The 20,443-nt window shown below is 42.6% G+C and overlaps 1 protein-coding gene and 1 non-coding gene across 11 annotated transcripts in view; one reads left to right on the forward strand and one right to left on the reverse strand.

The window, feature by feature from the left end:
- GARNL3 (GTPase activating Rap/RanGAP domain like 3) overlaps positions 1–20,443 on the reverse strand; it is a 162,648-nt gene that overhangs the window by 80,552 nt on the left and 61,653 nt on the right. For all 10 annotated transcript variants that reach the window (XM_081587143.1, XM_081587139.1, XM_081587137.1 and 7 more), the window contains exon 4: positions 8,718–8,792. In XM_081587143.1, coding sequence (XP_081443269.1) covers positions 8,718–8,792 — 75 coding nt within the window. The remainder of the gene's footprint in view (positions 1–8,717; positions 8,793–20,443) is intronic.
- Positions 15,310–15,416, forward strand: LOC145504016 (U6 spliceosomal RNA). The gene has a single exon (XR_014052009.1). It is a non-coding gene; the product is annotated as a U6 spliceosomal RNA (small nuclear RNA).

Genomic DNA, 20,443 nt, shown 5'->3' on the forward strand with positions numbered 1-20,443 from the left:
GATCAAGACAGAGAAGCTTTTCAGTATCCCAGAAGGCTCCTTCATGCATTTTCCCAGTCAACACTCAATCACCCTCTGAAAGGTAAGCATTATCGTGACTTTTATCACCATAGATTAGTTTTACTTACTCTTGAACTTCATGGAAACCAATCATATCATCTGTATTCATTTGAGTCAGGTCCTTTGTTCTTAGACCTTATGTGTGTGACATCCACTTTATCAGTGAAGCAGTAGTTCATTCTTGTCTCACTGCTACACAGTGGTCCACGTATGAGCTCCAAATTTCATGTATTCAATTTCCAGTTGATGGACATATGAATGGTTTCCAGTTTTTGGTAATTAAGAATAAAGCCAGGATAGGGACTTCCCTGGTGGCCTAGTGGTTAGGACCCTGTGCTTCCAATGCAGGGGCCACAGGTTTGATCCCTGGTTAGAGAACTAAAGATTCTACATGCCACATGTTATGGCCAAATTAAAAAATAAATAAAATTTACACACAGAAAAGAATAAAGCCACAATGAACTCTCTTTTCTGTTGGGTGTAAGTCCTGGGACCCAGAGGATACAGACATTCAGTTTGAGTAGATATTATCAACAGTCTCTGAGAGGAAGGCACCAATTCACACAATTAGCAATAAATAGAAGAGTTCCAGTTACTCCACATTCTCTGATCAACTCTGAGCAATTCAGTGCTTTAAATTTTAGTGGTTCTAGAGTGGGTGTGCATGCATGCCTGTTACGTCGCTTCAGTCATGTCCAACTCTTTGTGACTCTATGAACTGTAGCCTGCCAGGCTCCTCTGTCCATGGATTCCCCAGGCAAGAATACTGGAGTGGGTTGTCATGCCTTCCTCTTGGGGATGTTCCCAACCCAGGGATCAAACCCACATCTCTTATGCCTCCTGCGCTGGCAGGCAAATTCTTTACCACTAACGCCCTGGAATGGGTATAGTAGTACCCAATTGTTGTTTTAGTTTTACAATAAATTTTAATTATTTTAAGTATGACCTAAATTTTAGAAAATATTCCAAAGATATAGAAACTTCCTACAGTACTTCAAGGTGACAATGACACATTATTTACTTGATATCAATCAACAAGAAAGTTAGGAGGAAATATTCCGATGAACACATTTATCAGACAACCAAACTTTAGCATTGCAAATACCCATACTAATTATATCCCTTTTTAGATAATCATTTGCTAGAAGGTATTGTGGAGTAATTAACTCAAATTCTTCTATACTGCAGACTTGCTTGAACATGTCCACAGGGTTGAATGAGTCTTGAGACGGAATCATTTCTGCATTAGATTCCAAAGCCCACAAAAGCTCCTTGTTGTGTTCCTTGTTTTGTTTTGCTTAACCACATATACTTGTGGGATGTGAAGAACGATGACTGTATATGGCCAAGATATTGTGAGGAGAACTTAATCAAAATCCGTGTATGATACCCCCGTTTTATCTGAATGCTCTCTAATTTAAGCAGGGAGTCCACATAACACAAGCACTCAGACTACAAATGAGAGCCATAGTTTCATATGATGCCTGTCATTTTTCAGAGTCCTTTCTAGAGTGAGTTTAACTAATGAGAGAATGTTTTAAAGCTGACTTTCCCTCACTTTCTAGGCTAAATTGCAAAAGAACACTGGCAATAAAAAGATGGATTTTTAAATAATAAACTAAAAAATGTTGACTTGCAAATATAAATATAAGCTGGTTGAAGAAAGTGAAATCACATGAAATTAAAATCCTTTCTTTCTCCCAACCCCCATGTCCTAATCTACTTTCTTTCCCTATAATAACTGTCTCACCAGATTGGTTTGGATAGTCCCAGGTCTTTTTATGCATTTACAAAAATGTGCTTATACATATGTGCACACATTCACATACATACATATATACATACATACATATGTACATAAACACACACATAATCTGCTTTCATAAATGGGACAGTGTCACAGATACTACACTGAAACTTTTTTCACTAAGAAAAAATCTTAGAAAGATTCCCGTCAGTAACTACAGATCTACCTTGTTCTTTTTAATGACTACATAGCTTTAAGTATGAGTACAGATGTAAAAACGATGTAAACATAAAAGGGCCTAAGGTAGAAAGTTAAGGTCCTCTAACTTCTTCCCTGACCTCCCATTTCCACTCCAGAAGCAATTACTATTAAATTCTAAGGTGTCCCTTTGGAAATTTTCTTGCATATTGGCAAGCACGTTTATCTTTTTTGTTTGTTTTTAAGGAAATGGGATGATATCAAACAAACCATTCTGGAGCTTGCCTTTAAGTTTAGCACTGAATGGGAAACATTTTCCTACAGTATTACATTTACTGCTACCTCATTCTAACAGCTACCAAGCATTCCACTGTATAAATGTATCATGATTTTCAAAATCATTCCTCTACTGATGGAAACTGAGGTTGTTTCAAGGTTATTTTTTCCTTATTTTAAAACAATGCTTCAACGCACATCCTAGCAGTAGAACTGCTGACCAAATGGCATATGAATTTTTTCTTTTTCTTTTTTTTTCTTTTATATTTTGGTCATGCTGCGTGGCATGTGGGATCCCAATTCCCCAACCAGGGATCAAATTCACATCCACTGCATTGGCAGTGCAGAGTTTTAACCACTGGACCACCAGGGAAGTTTCAGTTTATGTGTCTTTAATAATTACTAATTGCCTTCCTAAAGGATTGTACTCATTCACATGTCCTCCAACAGTGTGTAATCCCATGGACAGAGGAGCCTGGTGAGCTACAGTCCACGGGGTCCCAAAAGAGTCTGACATGACTTAGCGACTAAAACAACAGCAGTGTGTAAGAGAACCATCCCCGTGCTAAGAAAGATATCTGTAAAAAGCTGAAAGACCGTCCCCCTGCTCCATCATATACTAATTGCTACACACCAGTGAGCTGTAAGGGAGGTCTCCAGTGATCTACCCGAGGGTCAGACTCATTTTAATTAGTAACCTGAATGAGTACGCAGATGGCAGGATAAGCACATCTAAAGGTAATACAAGATTCTCAGAGGGGTTAGCTTATTGGCTAACAGATGACAGATCAAGATGTCCAAAAAAAAAACACTTGACAATTAGCAATTATGGGACACATGAATAAGATAAATTCAGCCTGGACAACTGTAAACTCCTACACTTAGGTACAAACACAAATCGCAGAAGTGCATGGTAGGGAAGGCCAGGTGCTGTGAAGCAGCAATTCTCTCTTTTTTTCATCCAGTAGGAGATGGAGGCTCAGCAACCTTGAATCATTATCTGGTAAGTGGTGGAGCTGAGGTCTGAACCCAGGTTTGTTTGACTCCAATACGTCTCCACTGCACCATGAAGTTGCCTCACAGCGAAATAACAGCACACATGGAAGAGACTGGGGTAGGGGTGGGGGTGGGGGTAGTATATTAGGTACCTAATGAGTCCTCAGGCTTCGTGAAAAGAGGAGCATATGCACAGCAAGGAGGAGGAGGAGTTGGCCTCCGTGGCAGTGTGGGGCGAGCCCGGAGCTAGCTGTTCATTCCTGAGCACTTCCACCTAAAAGATCCATTAACATGCTCCTCACATGTGTCAAGGAGCAGTGGCAAGGGTGATGATAAGTGGAACTGAGTCCACGTCTTAGGAGAAAAACAGCAGATGTCCTGGAATGCTGGAAAGCCTGTCATGTGGAAGAAGGCTCAGCCTTACACTACAGGCTCCAGAAACCATAAATAGAAACTCTGAGTGGAAAATATAGATGGATGGATGCTGTTCAATAGAAAGAACTTTCTAGCAATGAGAGATGCTGAAAAACGGAACGAACTTTAGAGTTGTGGTATGATGTGAAATATATATTTGGCCTTTGGTTCCTGGCACGGAGCTCCTAAAGCCTTTGGAACTTCCTGAGTAATAAAGGTGACGGGGGCATCTTTTGTCCAAATGAGGCAACTCTTGGTGGGCCCCCAGCTAGCTTCAGGATGGGGCTGGCAGCTCAAAAGACCAAGCTTGATTAGAATCTAGCTTGGAACTTTCAGCTCTACCCTGCAACCTTTGGGGAGGGGAGAGGGGCTGGAGATCAAGTTAATCAACAATGGACAATGATTTAATCAACCACACCTAAGGAAGTTTCCAGCTTGGTGATGACATCAAGGTGCTGGGGTGGTGGTGGACCCAAAGAGGCACAGGAGCTCTGTGCCCCACCCCCCATCCCCTGCCCTCTGCACCTCTCCTGTTTGGCTGTTCCTGAGTTGTATCCTTTCTAATGAATGGGTATGGTAAGTAAAGTGCTTTCCTGAGTTCTGAGAGTCACTTCAGTGAATTACTGAACGTGAGGAGGGGGGTTGTGGGAACCCTTGACTTAGTAGCCAAGTCAGACAGATGTGTGGGGACCCAATACTTGGCACTGGTGTCTGAAGTGAGGGCAGCCAGTGGAATTGAGCCTGAAACCCATGGAGTCTGATACTAGCTCTGGGTTGTCAGGGTTAGAATTGAACTGAACTGTAGGAGACTTGATTCAGTTGGTGTTGGAACTGGTTGGTATCCAGAGAGAACAAAAACCTATCAAGGAGAGAGCAAGTTTCCATTCCTGGAGATAGTATATATTCAGGCAGGGACAGATGAGCTGACTGTTGGCAAAGCTGTCGCAGGAATTCATGCCTTGGGTGGGGGATGGGCCTAGATGAACCCTGGAGCAGGAAGGTATGGTCCACGGACCGTGCTGATCTGCCAAGAGTCTGTGATGGAGTCGACAGCAGTGGAGAGCAAGTCTTAGGCTGCTGCTGCTGCTGCTGCTAAGTCGCTTCAGTCATGTCCAACTCTGTGCGACCCCATAGACGGCAGCCCACCAGGCTCCCCTGTCCCTGGGATTCTCTAGGCAAGAATACTGGAGTGGGTTGCCATTTCCTTCTCCAGGGGATCTTCTCAACCCAGGGATCGAACCCAGGTTTCCCCCATTGCAGGCAGATTCTTTACCAGTTGTAATTAACTCAATTCTGACACTGTCTGCCTAGAGATAGGGTTGGATCCCGCAGGTTAAGGGATCAGTCCCACAAGACTGCTTCTGTTATCTGCAACTTCAGATGCAAATTGCAGATCCCGGTTGTCACCTGTGCTTCTGATTAACTGGCTGTAGGGTGAAGGTTCTGATGACTCTCCCCTTGGGTTTGATCAATTTGCTAGAGCACAGACCTCAGAGAAACACTTTACTACCTAGATTGCTGGTTTATTATAAAAGAATATAACTCAGGAGCCACCAGATGAAAGAGATGCACAGGACAAGGTATGTGGATATGGGGCAGGTGTGGAACGTCCATGCTGAGTGTGCAGCTCTTCTGGAATCTCCATGTGTTCATGCATCCACAAGCTCTCTAAACCCTGTCCTTTTGAGGTTTTATGGAGGCTGCATCACACAGGCACAATTGATTAAATTATTAGTCATTGGTGATTCAACTCAATCTCCAGCCCCTCTCCCCTCCCAGAAGGTTGGGGTTGGACTGAAAGTTCTAACCCTCTAATCACATGGCTGGTTCCTCTAGTGACCAGCCCCCATCCTTCGGAAACTTAGGGGCTTTCCTAAAGACATCATGATCACTCTCACTAGGAAATCCCAAGGGTTTTAGGAGCTCTGTGCCAGGAAGAAGTTCAAGGACCAGATGATATATTTCTTATTATTAAATTGCAGTATCACACACTCTACCCAGGGGCAACTCATCCTACGCCTTCCATTATTCCTAAAAAGTCATCTTCAAGAACAACAAAGAGCACACGATCAGGTAGCCAAGCACAAAGAGAAATAGTACACCCCGAGCGTATGCCAGGAGAAAAATCTAACAGCTAGAGGGTCACCAAAAAACCTCACATATGGGAATTATCAGCCATAGATAATAAAACCATTATACTGACTATGTTTAAAGAAATAAAAAACAAAATTGACATTAACTGAAGGGAAGAGCAAGCTATAAAAAATGACCAAAAAAACCTTAGAATAGATACAACACGAAAAGCACAAGCAACAATACAAAAAATAGATGAACTAGATGTTATCAAATTAAGACACTTTTATGTTTCAAAGATACAATCAAAAAAGTGAAAAGACAACCTACAAAATGACAGGAAATTCTGGCAAACCATATATCTGATAAAGGCCTAGTATCCATACTGTATTGAGAACTCTTAAATTGTAATAATAAGAGGAAAAATGACTCAATAGTGAAATTGCTTTGTAATTTGTTCACATGCTTGAAAAACTTCAGACAGCTGTACTGAGCCTTCTAAAGCACTAACTGCTTTAACAAACTCACAGCCTGCAGGTTTGTTTCCCTCTGAGTCTCAGGTTCTTCCATAATATTTTATCAGGCAGGGTGCTAGCACTGTCCTGCGCTTTGAACTGAAGACCAGCTTGAAACTTTTTAAACCACCCAGGTGATACAGGATGGAGCTGCAAATTACAGGAAAGTTGGCTTGTGGTCATATAAAGCCAGCCAACGGGCTCCAACAGAGCACTCATGCTCATGGCTTTGGTGGAAACAAAACGCAAGACAATAGCTGGGCCTTGGTATCATATTTCCCACAGAAGCAATCCGAGACAGGACTGTGTTTTAAACACAACAGATGACAAGGATTTATTAAATCAGTAGCTCCATCAAATGGTTTCAAGGATGTTAAGTGAACCACCCAAGGCCGCACTACTGGTGAATTGTGGGGAGGATTTGAACCCAAGCAGCCTGACTCTAGAACTACTGCTGCCCATGATCCACCATAGGTGAGTCCCAGTCCCTGACTTTGTCCTCTGGTGTGAGGCGTGGCCAAGAGACAGGGCCAGGTGAGGAGTGTTTGATAACCAAAGTATGTGGCGATCTTAGGACCACACGAAGGCTCCATTTAGGTCTTTCTGGGGAGCTAGGGATTTCCTCTAGACGCTGGTCTTGGCAGGGGCCAAGGATGTGTTTATGTCGGATGGGGCAAGCCAGTGCAGTTTGTTCATTTCAGGTTGGGCTGATGTTCTGTAAAATATTGGAAGCAGAAAGATGTGCTGTGGTATAGCGACCTCTGGGGTTTCTGGGACTTAAGTTGTCTAAGTAGATACTCGGTGTGGTGGCTGCTAGATTTCTGAGCACTGGATAAAGAGCACTTGATGCTTCTTCTCCCAACTTAGCTCCTGGGACACCCTTGGTGGCTTGACTCTGTGAGGATAGGACTGTCTTGTCTCATGAGCAGGACCACTGGGGAAGGCTGTTTCCAAGCTTCAGAAGCAAATTTCCTTGGGAGTTCTTTCTTCTCTGCAGGTCAGCTGACATCATTCTGGACAAGAAGTATGTGGGCAGTTACTTGGGGGTTCAGCCCAAGTGGGGACAACCCCTTCTGCCTCCCAGCAAAGGCGAGGTACCACGTCTGGGTGAACGGCTTTGCTAAGATAAGGCAAAGGTGAAGATGAGCAACAATTTCCTGAATGCTGTGACTTTCAAGTTAAATTCATAGCCCATAACCAAGAACATGATTAAGGAGGCAGTTAGGAGGGCAAGGCTGGCCACCCAGCACTATTCATGGGATCTACAACAACCATGATAACTATTACAGCTCTCACTCATTGAACTCTCACTGTATGCTGGGCAGAGTGCTAATGGCTTTACAAGTTCAGCTCGCCAAATCCTCTCAACAAGCCCAAGACTGTTTCCTTTTCCCAGATGAAGAATCTGGGCTTCAGAAAGCCTGGTTACTTGCCTAGGGTCACACAACTAGGAGACAGGGGAGCTGGCATGTGAACCCACGCTTGCCTGATGCCAAAGCTGGGGCTGCTGAAGCACTGCAGTGGACTACCTCTCAGAGAGGCAGCAAAGAAGAAAAAGCTGGGGGGCTTAGCACTCTGCAGTTCTGGGGGTAGGCACTTAGGGATGGAGCAGACAGTGGAAGATTTATTTATCTATGGCTGCGCTGGGTCTTTGTTGCTGAATGCAGGCTTCCCCTAGTTGCGGCAAGCAGGGGCCACTCTTCATGGCTGTGCACAGGCTTCTCATTGAAGCGGCTTCTCTTGTTGCAGAGCACGGGTGGTCTCAAGTAGTTGTGGCACACAGGCTTAGTTGCTCCTCAGCATGTGGGATCTTCCTAGGCCAGGGATGGAACCCGGGTCTCCAGCATTGGCAGGTGGATTCTTTACTGGACCACCAGGGGAGTTTGGCAGTGGAAGTTTTAACAGAGAAAGGCCAGTGAGGCGAGGCCCTGTGGCCTATGGCACAGATGACCAGCAGAGCCCAGGAAGAGGCGTAGGGCCCAGGCAGTGGCAGACAGGGACGGTCTCCTTTCCTGCTGTCCTCTGAATAAAGATGACATTTCGTGATCACAGTCATTTTTGCCTCTCTCTCCTGGACCTTGGCATTGCTTACGTGGTGGTGCCAAGTTGACCAGTCCAGGAAAGGAGGAGAGCTGGGGCTCTGGGGACCATTCACAAAGGACGATGTGAATCTGTCTTTGGCCCCATTCTGGCAGACCATCTTCCTGTGTCTCCCTGGCTTTATTACAGATCTTTCAAAGGGTACCCTCACCCTATTAATAGCACCTTCCATATAAAGAACGATGGTACTTTCCCTTCCAGCCAAGCTCTGAAGAACCCTACTGACCCTCCCCGGGCTCCCTTCAGACAGGTCTTCTGTGGAAATGAGGATCACAGGCTGCTCACGGCCGTATCTCAGGTGCCACGACAGGTGCTCGGTGATGTACAGGCCTCCTTACCTCATCTGAAGAGCCGTTTTCCACTCGAAACCTTCCGGCCCTTTGGATGGCTCCATCAGCATCACTGGAAATAAGCTGGGGAACAAAAGAGGACTCAGTTAGGAAACTGTTTGCAACGCCCCTTCCATCTGTCTGTATCTGCCTAGAAGTAAGTCAGATCCAGCGAGAACTGGAGGGCCCAACCTCGAAACTGACCGTCTCCTGGAAGCAGTCAGTCACGTTCTCACACAGGTGGCCCCATAGTCTTTAGGAAGCCGAAGAGTGAGGAACACCTAGCCCACGAGAGTGGGCAGTAAGAGCATCAAATCTAAATTCGAACATATTCCAACATGGAAAAGCACTGAAGGGATGTTCCCTGAAAATCAACCTTAATAAGCGTCACAGGCGGACAAATGCAGCTCACAGATGGCAACACCGAAAGCCAAGTCTCAAGTTCATCTGCCTTCACAGGAAAGCCTAAAAAACAATTAATGGCTGGCAGGAACTCAAGGCTCTACTGACATCACAGACAGCTCTTGTGCTTCATTCAGTTTCAAACAGTTTCCAAAAGGCCAGTTAGCCCTTTCCAAGGCAGGCAGACTGTATGTTAGCTCCAGCAACGTGATTCTTGCAAACAGTCTTCATTCAGGGAGCTCGAAGCCAGAAAGAGACGTGCTCGTGTTCAGTCGCTTCAGTCCTGTCCGACTCTTTGTGACCCCATGATCTGTATCCCGCCAGACTCCTCAGTCCATGGGATTTTCTCCAGGCAAGAATACTGGAGTGGGTTGCCATGCCCTCCTCCAGGGGATTTTCCCCATCCAAGGATAGAACCTGCGTCTCCTGTGTGGCAGATTCTTTACCACTGAGTCATCAGGGAAGCCCACGAGTTAAGAGGAAATCAGGCCTTGGGCATCAGTCCTCAAATCACTGACTCAAGATTTAACGTACTTTCTCCTAAATTGTCTGAATTTCTCAGTAGCAACTTGGGAGAATGACATGTCTTTTTTTCAACTTTTTAAATCTGCCCACAAATTTGCAGCAAAGATCTGCCAATAATGATTTTCATATCCCAGACCCATTAGAACATGCCTGCCCAGAGGGGCACTTCCTACCACTCTAATGCAAGACTCACTCAGTGAAAAGACACACGGTTTCTTAAGAATGATTATCTCATGTTTTAACTTGTGTTTAAGAGACATGAAGGTGTGAAAATATGTGGAAAAATTTCACTTATTTTCAAGGAAATCTGTTTGAAAATGACTGATAAACTTTTCCCATGATAAATACAAAAATAATAGAATATAATATTTACTGAGAGCTTCTATGTACCATATATTCCTCTGGCCTTAATATTTGAGTTTCATAAAATAATACAAAGTAGATTCTGTCATTATTCTCATTTATGAGTGAGGAAGCTGAGGCAGAGGAAGGTTAAAATAACTAGGCAAGGTTACATTTAGTCTGTGGTAGGCAGGCAATGTGAACATAGGCAGTCAGATTCCAGAAGCCTGTTCTCCCCTGACCTCTACCCTACTTAGCCATCCTCCATGGAATGTCCATAATAAGGTACAGTTTTTATACCTAGCCTATATCCTGCAAAATAACTTTAAAAACAAACATGAAGAAGGTTTATGCATATGTTTAGCTTTGATGTCATCAGATCATTACACTGTTGATAAACTGAATGTGGGCAATAGAGGCTTTGTAGTAAAGAATTTAATTTGGCCAGAGAGAGGTCTGGGGATTTCCCTGGTGGTCCAGTGGTTAAGAATCCACCTTCCAATGCAGGAGACTTGGGTCTGATCCCTGCTTGGGGAACTAAGATCCCATGTGCCGCGGGGCAACTAAGCCCAGGTGCCGCAAACTACAGAGCTGCGCACCCAGGAGTCCAAGGACCAAAACTAGACAGAGAAGCCCATGTGCCACAACGAAAGACTCCGCCTGCTGCAATGAGGATCCCATGTGCTGCAGCTAAGACCCAACACAGCCAGATAAACAAGTACTTTTTTTTTTAAAGAGAGCGATACCTCTGTTCTGACCTTTATTCTCGGCTCCTGGGAGGTGATCTCTAAGCCCTGGGAATGTCCTACATGAGTGTCTATTTCCCTGGTGACTATGGAGCCACACGGGAGAGTATGGTGGGGGCTTTGGGTCTCTTGGTATCAGATCCACCTCTGGACACCAAGACTGAGAGATGCGCTTCCCTGGTTGTCACTACTCCACGTGTACATCACACACGGTTGCCAGGAGGCGTTGATGCTGACCGTGACACCATGGGAGAGGACAGCTGGAAGACCTGCATTTGGAACTCTCGGGCTCTGTCCCATGTGTCTGTTCCCTCGGCTGATTTTAATCTTTTGCTGTAATGAGCAGTAAGTGAGCTTAACAGCTTTCCGTACGTTCTGAGGTCACCTCTGGACTTGGCAAGAGAAAGTGAAAGTCTCTCAGTTGTGTCCGACTCTTTGCAACCCCGTGGACTATACAGTCCATGGAATTCTCCAGGCCAGAATACTGGAGTGGTAGCCTTTCCCTTCTCCAGGGGATCTTCTCGAACCAAGGTCTCCTGCATTGCGGGCGGATTCTTTACCAGCTGAGCCACAAGGGAAGCCTTGGCAAGAGAAGAGAGCTGCAATCAATTACTAATGTCTGCCATCGGTGTATAAAGAGAGAGGGTGACGCACACATCCTTGCATTAGAGGTCAGTAGACACACTCCTCACTCTAGCAGCGAGTCTCATCAGGGCCTCAGAAGCTTGGGAGAAGGGCTGATGGTCATTCACTGATTCACTCATTCATTCACATAACAGATGTAAAGAGTGATGGACTATATTCCAGACACTGCCAGGCACAGGCTATGATGAGCTTTTCCTTGGCTGAGATTAGAACAAGAAGCTTATCGCTCATCTTGATTGAAAGGTTCAAGAAGAAGAAAGGGAGGAAATATTTAATGATTTAATGGTTAGAAAGAATTCAGCTCCCTCTGAACAATCATCACAAAATTCTTGAAGACCCTGAACTTCCACCTCCATCTAACATGTTTAATGCTATCACCATCACTCTTCCTACCACCAACCATCTCCATAAGCTTGCTGTCGTCTCTCCCCTGGGTGACTGCAACCACCTCCTAACTGCCCTGAATACCCCCTACCATTGCTTTTCTCCAAACCACGCTTCACATCCAAGAGCAGGGATTTTGGTATCTACAAGTCCGATTGCCCCGTGATCCCAGCTCCATCCTGGCAGCCCCTTCCTTCCCACCAGAGGACGAGCATGCACAGCAACCCCTCACTTAGAAGGTCCTCCTCTCCCGCCTTCCCCTCTTGAACTCCTCATCATTCAATTCTACCACAGTCCCCACTTCTCAGACCCCTTCCCTGACTTCAATGCCCGTGAAAACGCCCCTAGCAAGGCTCAGAGGGGTGCTCAGGGTCCTGGGTGACATTCTTTTGTGCCATTACCAGATTCATGCCTGTCTCTCCTCACTCCCTCTGAGAAACTCAGGAAGACTGTTTTCTCACCACTGTATCCCCAGAGCGATGCTCACTGCCTGACATAGTACTGATACTAAATATTTACTACACAGGAAATCCATCAATAGATGAATGCCAAATCCTATGGAAATGACCAAAGGGCTAGAAGACTGAGGACAAGATCGCCTCCAGTCCTGGAAACCAAAGAAAGTTCATTACTCACATAAGCGATTTCAAAGAGATTCTACCTGGTCTGTCATGAAAGAAAGATCAAGGTGAAGGACAGACCAAATCACCGTGTGCAAGGGAAAGGCAGCCTGAGTAGTGACAGTCCAACTCAGCAGGTCAGACTGACACTGCTGGGCTCACACTGCCAAGGCCTATCTGCCGTGAGGGCGGGTGTTCGGGCAGCAGGTGGGAAGGCGACCTACCAGTCCCACTGGGGAAGTGACTCTTGCTGGCACATGGAATGGCAGCCCCAGAGCTCCCCTGTCCTGCCACCCACTCGCCACCTCACAGCGGGCTCAGGCAGCTGGCTAAAAAAAGCCAAAGGTGTGTAGAGGCTGGTGCTGATAGGGACTGGTCCAGCAGCTGACATGAGAGGGAACGGTGCTCTAGTGAATGAGAGGTTGAAAAAAATAACACTGCAGGCGAAAAAAAATCCTTTTAATATGACAGAGAGGCAGTCTCCCTCAGCAGTTATCCTTCTATTCCTCATAAGCCTCTGATCCGGCCAATTAAAACTTAAAATCTATAAACTCTTCCATTTGTTGGAAGGAGATTGGACTTGGGAATGACACAACATCTACCAGAACCCATCTAAATGTCCAATACTGCACAACCAAGAAGCCTCCCCCGAGTCTCTCCACATGGTACAGAGTTCTTCTGGCTGCCACCAAAATCCGTTCTCACCGTCTTCCACAGTAACGGAATTGTAGCCAGACACACAGCTAGACTACATTTCCCTCAAGGTGGCCATTTGACTTCATCTCCCCACCTGCAGGAGGGTCAAAGTCTCAGAGGCATGCAGGAATCTCGGCACTTTAGAGAGGGGGTGCTGCCTGCCATGTGCTCTTTCCCTCTCCATGGCTAAACCTCAAAGGTGAAACCAGAGAGACCTCCAAGCCCACACTGAGAACAGAGGGTTCATCTCAAGCCTGACTATGTGGGGCAGAGGCATCTGACAACTTAAAATGCTTGGCTGGATGTGACAGAGAAATACGCTTGTTTTTACCTGCATTTTGACATTCTAAACCAGCAAGGAACAACGAAGAAAAAAATAATTAAACCTATGACAAGTCCATAATTTAAAATGTGGAAACTGATCTGAGGTATATGAGCACATGTTCTAGAAAATATACTTACTACAAAAAGCAAAGGAAATTTGAGGCCATTGCTAACTGTAATAATTTGGGAGGATACTTGATCTATGAATATGAAACGATCTGTGATCAGCTTTCAGATGTAAAGCACAGTTTCTGAATTTGGAAATGGAAACCACATCTCACAGGGACCACAGTGAATTCAAAATTAGATACAGAGAAGAAAATGCCCCCAAAAGTAAATTAGAATATCAGCTTGAGATAAACAGAGAAAAATGATTAGCAAAAGCACAGAGAACATACCTGGGAGGAAAATGCAAGGAATAATGGACCCAGGTGTTATTAAGATGCTCTTTGGGTAGATAACACAAGACTAAATAAATCATTCCCTAGACCAACTACTCTCTGGTAAGGTCCCCTACTAGTGAGCTAGACCACAACTAGAGAAGGCCTTTATTTGCTGCAGAACCGTCTGAGAGGTTCAGAAACAAAGCAGAGGGCAGGCAGCCTGAGGTCTCACCGCTCCAAGGCCAGCAGAGAGGAGGGAGCTGGTCTGTCTCCTCACACAGGAATATATCTGGCTCTTTGTTATTCTTTGGGTGAAAGGTCCAGAAAGGACACTCCCAAGCATGCTCTGACCTTTGCAAGTCTCTGCCGACCAGGAGTTCAGTGACCAGTAAGATGGTTTTTATTGTATCAATGCGGACCTGCACTCCTGAAGGACAGAATGAGGTAGAGGGGTAAAATGAGGGAGTAGATAACAAGGAGACTGGAGCTCCTCCTGGAGGTCATTAGAGAGAACAGCACAGACACTACAATAAATATCAACGGGTTACTCTCTCCTGGTAAAGGGAAACAGACTCAAGGGTTGGGAATACAAATGAAACCCAATTAGCTGTGAGAAGTAGCACAATAAAACAATACAATAAATACAATAAGACAATAAACCATGAAAAAGAAAGGCAAAGTAAGAAGTATTCATGGTAAGTTGGGGGGGGAATGGTGAGAGAATAATAAAATCAGAAGGTAGGACTTAGGAGAAAAATATCAAATTTTAAAAGTAATGGTACCTTGGTAAAGAGATCTACTCACTCCCAAAATATAATAATTATAGACACTCATTCTAAGACAAAGCTATTATAAATAGATGGAGTTTCTAAAATTATAATTATAATAGGGGATTTAATATATTTTTCTCTGATAGGTCAAAGTAAAACTAGTAAGAAATTACAGAGAAATCAAACAATAAAATGAATAAGCATGATTTAGTAGACATATACAGAATTTATCAAGGTACAAACAGAAAATACATACCTTTTAAGGGCATCTATTAAAGCTATAAAAACTGACCAAATACTGGATAGAAAACAAGCTTGAATAAATTCAACAATAGAAACTGTACAGATGATTTTTTAGTACAGTGCAACTAAATGAGAAATTAGTGTCAAAAGGATACAAAAAGGGAATTTTAAAACATACATCTGAAAAAACTCTTGGGTCAAGTAGGAAAACTAAGATTGGACACTATCCAGACATCAACAATAAGAACAGTACCTATCAAAACAGATAATGGGAGAGATGTTGTATTTACAGGAAAATTCGTATTTCTAAATGATTTCATTATTAAACAAGAAAGAATAAAAACAATGAACTAAAGCATGAACTTCTAGAAGATACAAAAAGAACAATGAGATACACCCAGGGAGAACAGGGGCAAGGAATCAATAAAAGATCAGAGTAGAAATTATAGATTTAGAAAGACAGAAGAATCAATAAACACATCCAAGAGATGGCCAGGAAGCCTGATCCTGAAAAGCAAAGAGTGCTCACTTTGAGAACACATATACTAAAATTGGAACAGTACAGAGAAGATTAGCATGGCCCCTGAGTAAGGATGACATGCAAATTTGTGAAGCATTCCATATCTTTATAAATTAAGACTTTGGGATTAACAGATATACACTACTGTACATAAAATAGAGAAACAACAAAGACTTACTGTACAGCACAGGGAACTATATTCAACATCTTATAATAATCTATAATGGAAAATAATCTGAAAAAATATATATACATATATACATAAATAAATAAATAAATAAATAAATATATATATATATATATATATATATATATATATATATATAAAAGGTTAGGTCTATGAATCAAGGCAAATTGGAAGCAGTCAAACAGGAGATGGCAAGAGTGAACATCGACATTTTAGCAATCAGTGAACTAAAATGAACTAGAATGCGTGAATTTAACTCAGATGACAATTATATCTACTACTGTGGGCAAGAATCCCTTAGAAGAAATGGAATAGCCATCATAGTTAACAAAAGAGTCCAAAATGCAGTACTTGGATGCAAACTCAAAAATGACAGAATGATCTCTGTTCAGTTCCAAGGCAAACCATTCAATATCACAGTAATCCAAGTCTATGCCCTGACCAGTAATGCTGAAGAAGCTGAAGTTGAACGATTCTATGAAGACCTACAAGATCTTCTAGAACTAACACCCAAAAAGATGTCCTCTTCATTACAGGGGACTGGAATGCAAAAGTAGAAAGTCAAGAGATAGCTGGAGTAACAGGCAAATTTGGCCTTGGAGTATAAAACGAAACAGGTCAAAGGCTAACAGAGTTTTGCCAAGAGAACAAACTGGTCATAGCAAACACCCTCTTCCAACAACACAAGAGAAGACTCTACACATGGACATCACCAGATGGTCAATACAGAAGTCAGACTGATTATATTCTTTGCAGCCAAAGATGAAGAAGCTCTATATAGTCAGCAAAAACAAGACCGGGAGCTGACTGTGGCTCAGATCATAAACTCCTTATTGCCAAATTCAGACTTAAATTGAAGAAAGTAGGGAAAACCACTATACCATTCAGGTATGACCTAAATCAAATCTCTTATGATTATACAGTGGAAGTGACAAATAGATTTAAGGGAACAGATCTGATAGAGTGCCTGAAGAACTATGGGCAGAGATTCATGACATTATACAAGAGGCAGTGATCAATTCCATCCCCAGGAAAAAGAAATGCAAAAAGGCAAAATGGTTGTCTGATGAGGCCTTACAAATAGCTGAGAAAAGAAGAGAAGGTAAAGGCAAAGGACAAAAGGAAAGATATACCCATTTGAATGCAGAGTTCCGAAGAATAGCAAGGAGAGATAAGAAAGCCTTCCTCAGCGATCAATGCAAAGAAATAGAGGAACACAATAGAATGGGAAAGACTAGAGATCTCTTCAAGAAAATTAGAAATATCAAGGGAATATTTCATGTAAAGATGAGCACAATAAAGGACAGAAATGGTATGGACCTAACAGAAGCAGAAGATATTAAGAAGAGGTGGCAAGAATACACAGAAGAACTGTACAAAAAAGATCTTCATGACCCAGATAACCATGATGGTGTGATCACTCACCTAAAGCCAGACATCCTAGAATGTGAAGTCAAGTGGGCCTTAGAAAGCATCACTACAAACAAAGCTAGTGGAGGTGATGGAATTCCAGTTGAATTATTTCAAATCCTAAAAGATGATGCTGTGAAAGTGCTGCACTCAGTATGCCAGCAAATCTGGAAAACTCAGCAGTGGCCACAGGACTGGAAAAGGTCAGTTTTCATTCCAATCCCAAAGATAGGCAATGCCAAAGAACGTTCAAACTACCACACAATTGAACTCATCTCACATGCTAGCAAAGCAATGCTCAAAATTCTCCAAGCCAGGCTTCAACAGTACATGAACTGTGAACTTCCAGATGTTCAAGCTGGATTTAGAAAAGGCAGAGGAACCAGAGATCAAATTGCCAACATCCATCGGATTACTGAAAAAGCAAGAGAGTTCTGGAAAAACATCTACTGCTTTATTGACTATGCCAAAGCCTTTGACTGTGTGGATCACAATAAACTGTGGAAAATTCTCATAGAGATGGCAATACCAGACCACCTGACCTGCCTCCTGAGAAATTTGTATGCAGGTCAAGAAGCAACAATTAGAACTGGACATGGAACAACAGACTGATTCCAAATCAGGAAAGGAGTACGTCAAGGCTGTATATTGTCACCCTGTTTATTTAACTTATATGCAGAGTACATCAGGCAAAATGCTGGGCTGGATGAATCACAAGCTGGAATCAAGATTGCCAGGAAAAATATCAATAACTTCAGATATGCAGATGACACAACCCTTATGGCAGAAGTGAAGAAGAACTAAGGAACTTCTTGATGAAAGTGAAAGAGGAGAGTGAAAAAGTTGGTTTAAAACTCAACATTCAGAAAACTAAGATCATGGCATCCAGTCCCATCAGTTCATGGTAAATAGATGGTGAAACAATGGAAACAGTGAGAAATTTTATTTTGGGGGGCTCCAAAATCACTACAGATGGTGACTGTAGCCATGAAATTAAAAGATGCTTGCTCCTTGGAAGAAAAGCTGTGATCAACGTAGACAGCATATTAAAAAGCAGAGACATTACTTTACCCACAAAGGTCCATCTAGTCAAAGCTATGGATTTTCCAGTAGTCATGTACAGATGTGAGAGTTGGACTATAAAGAAAGCTGAGCACCAAAGAATTGATGCTTTTGAACTGTGGTGTTGGAGAAGACTCTTGAGAGTCCCTTGGACTGCAAGGGGATCCAACTAGTCAATCCTAAAGGAAATCAATCCTGAATATTCATTGGAAGGACTAATGTTGAAGCTGAAACTCCAATACTTTGGCCACCTGATGCAAAGAACCAACTCATTGGAAAAGACCCTGATGCAGGGAATGATTGAAGGCAGGAGGAGAAGAGGACAACAGAGGATGAGATGGTTGGGTGGCATCACCAATGCAATGGACATGAGTTTGAGTAGGCTCTGGGAGTTGGTGATGGACAGGGAAGGCTGGTGTGTTGCAGTCCATGGGGTCACAAAGAGTTGGACATGACTGATCGACTGAACTGAATACACATAACTGAATCACTTTGCTGCACACCTGAAACTAACACAATAATGTAAATCAACTATATTTCAATAAAATAAAAAAATAAATAAAAAGCAAGGAAAAACACAAATATATGGAGTGATAATAAAGAAAATATAATTGCTAAAAAGAAAAGAGATTTTTTTTAAAGATGTGAGAGAATACCATCTGAGACTATGCAAATATTACCAAAAACTTCAATGAAATGGAAAATTTCTAGGAAAATATACAAAGATTATTTGAAAAAGAGAAAGAAACCTGAATATACTAGTAACTGTAGAATTGAAGAGGTTGTCAGACCACTGCCCCAAAGAGGCAGCCCTGGTTCAGAGGGTCTTTGAGGAGGGGAAGGGTCCTGTCCTCACCTGCCAGCCATACCCTCACTCACAGTAATGCAGTTTTCCTAGAGAAGAAGCAAATAGCAGAGTTCTTTTGTATTTGTTTTGGTGTACAAGTTCAGGGAAATGTATTAACATACATATATGTGTATTTTTTTCATGTGGACAATTTTTTTGAATTTTTTACAATACTATTTCTGTTTTTGTTTGTTTGTTGGTGTTTTTTGTTTTTTGTTTTTTGTTTTTTTTGGCCACAAGACATGGAGTCATAGCTCCCTGACCAGGGATTGAACCCTCACCCCCTGCATTGGAAAGCGAAGCCTTAACCACTAGACGGTCAGGAAAGTCCCTTAACAAATATTCAACATCAGTAATGTTAAGAAGAAAAGACAAGCTCTTTATGTTACTTTACTTTATTTTGTCTAATATCTCTAATCTGGTCATACACCACATACACCAAAGGCTCAGTGCTGGGGAGCACTGAGCTGAGGGAGAAAAGGGAAAAAGCAAATCAAATCATCAGTTAGGATCTGCCCAGCCCTACAAGGGATTCCTTTAGAGATCACGCACTGGCCAGTACTGGGACCGCTAGGTCCATTTAGATCTAATTTTAAATTGATTAAGATAAAGTAAAAACACCTCAGTTCCTCTGTGGCACTGTCCATATTTCAAGTGTTCAGTAGCCCCAGGTGGTGGCTACACCGGACAGAGCAAATGACAAATTTCCACAGTCATGGAAAGTTCTAATGGACAGGACTGTGTGACATGCTGGACCCTGATGCAACTCTGGGCGACGAAGATCAATTCAGTTTCTCTGGCTGAATCACCTTCAGCTAGTTGAGTACACTAAAAATGGTGGAAATTCATGTAATTTAGTATCTGCAGTAGAGGCTTTGTTCCTATCTCAGCCAAACTGATTCATTGAACACTAAACAGTGTTTAACGTCTTACATGTTTTATTTCTGGAAAAAAGTAATCTCCAAGCACTTATAACCATTTGTATGATTCAACAAGCTAATGTAAAAGAAAAAATTAAAAACAGGAAGAATTAAGTGGTATTCATTAACTACTATAAATAAAGTATTATTAGCTTAATATTAGAGGCAATTAGATGAGAATATATCCTAAATTGATACAAATACATAAATTTTCAGAAACATAAGGCTCTTCTCCTCTCCACTGAATTGCTTTGTTTCTTTGGGCTGGTATCTGTTCCCACACCTACAGAAGTGCTAGGATTCCCTGTGATTTCTGCTTATCACGCACTGGGTACTTGACATTCAGGTATATATAAGTCACAGAAAAAGTATTTTAATCTAGGGAAAGATCTTTTAACATTTATGTAAGTTACATCTTTAAAAATAAGATTTCAGATTTCTATCCCCCATCCCTAACTCCTTTCTTTGAAATGAGTGGTTACAAGTGTGGGTTTTAGCACTCAACTTGTCAGGTTCAGTCCCACACTTACTAGCTGTGGGACCTTGGGCAAACCACTTGATTTTTCCTCTCTAAATTTCATTTTCCTTATCTCTAAAATGAGGAGAAAAAATAAACTAAAATGAAGACAATGACTGTAGCCACTTCTAGGTCTGGGGAGAGAATTCAAAAACATAAAACATGGAGTGATCCTAGAATAGTGTCTGGACA

Source organism: Giraffa tippelskirchi, chromosome 4 (genome assembly GCF_054371585.1).
Source record: "Giraffa tippelskirchi isolate mGirTip1 chromosome 4, T2T-mGirTip1v1.2.pri, whole genome shotgun sequence".
Classification (NCBI taxonomy): Eukaryota; Metazoa; Chordata; class Mammalia; order Artiodactyla; family Giraffidae; genus Giraffa; species Giraffa tippelskirchi.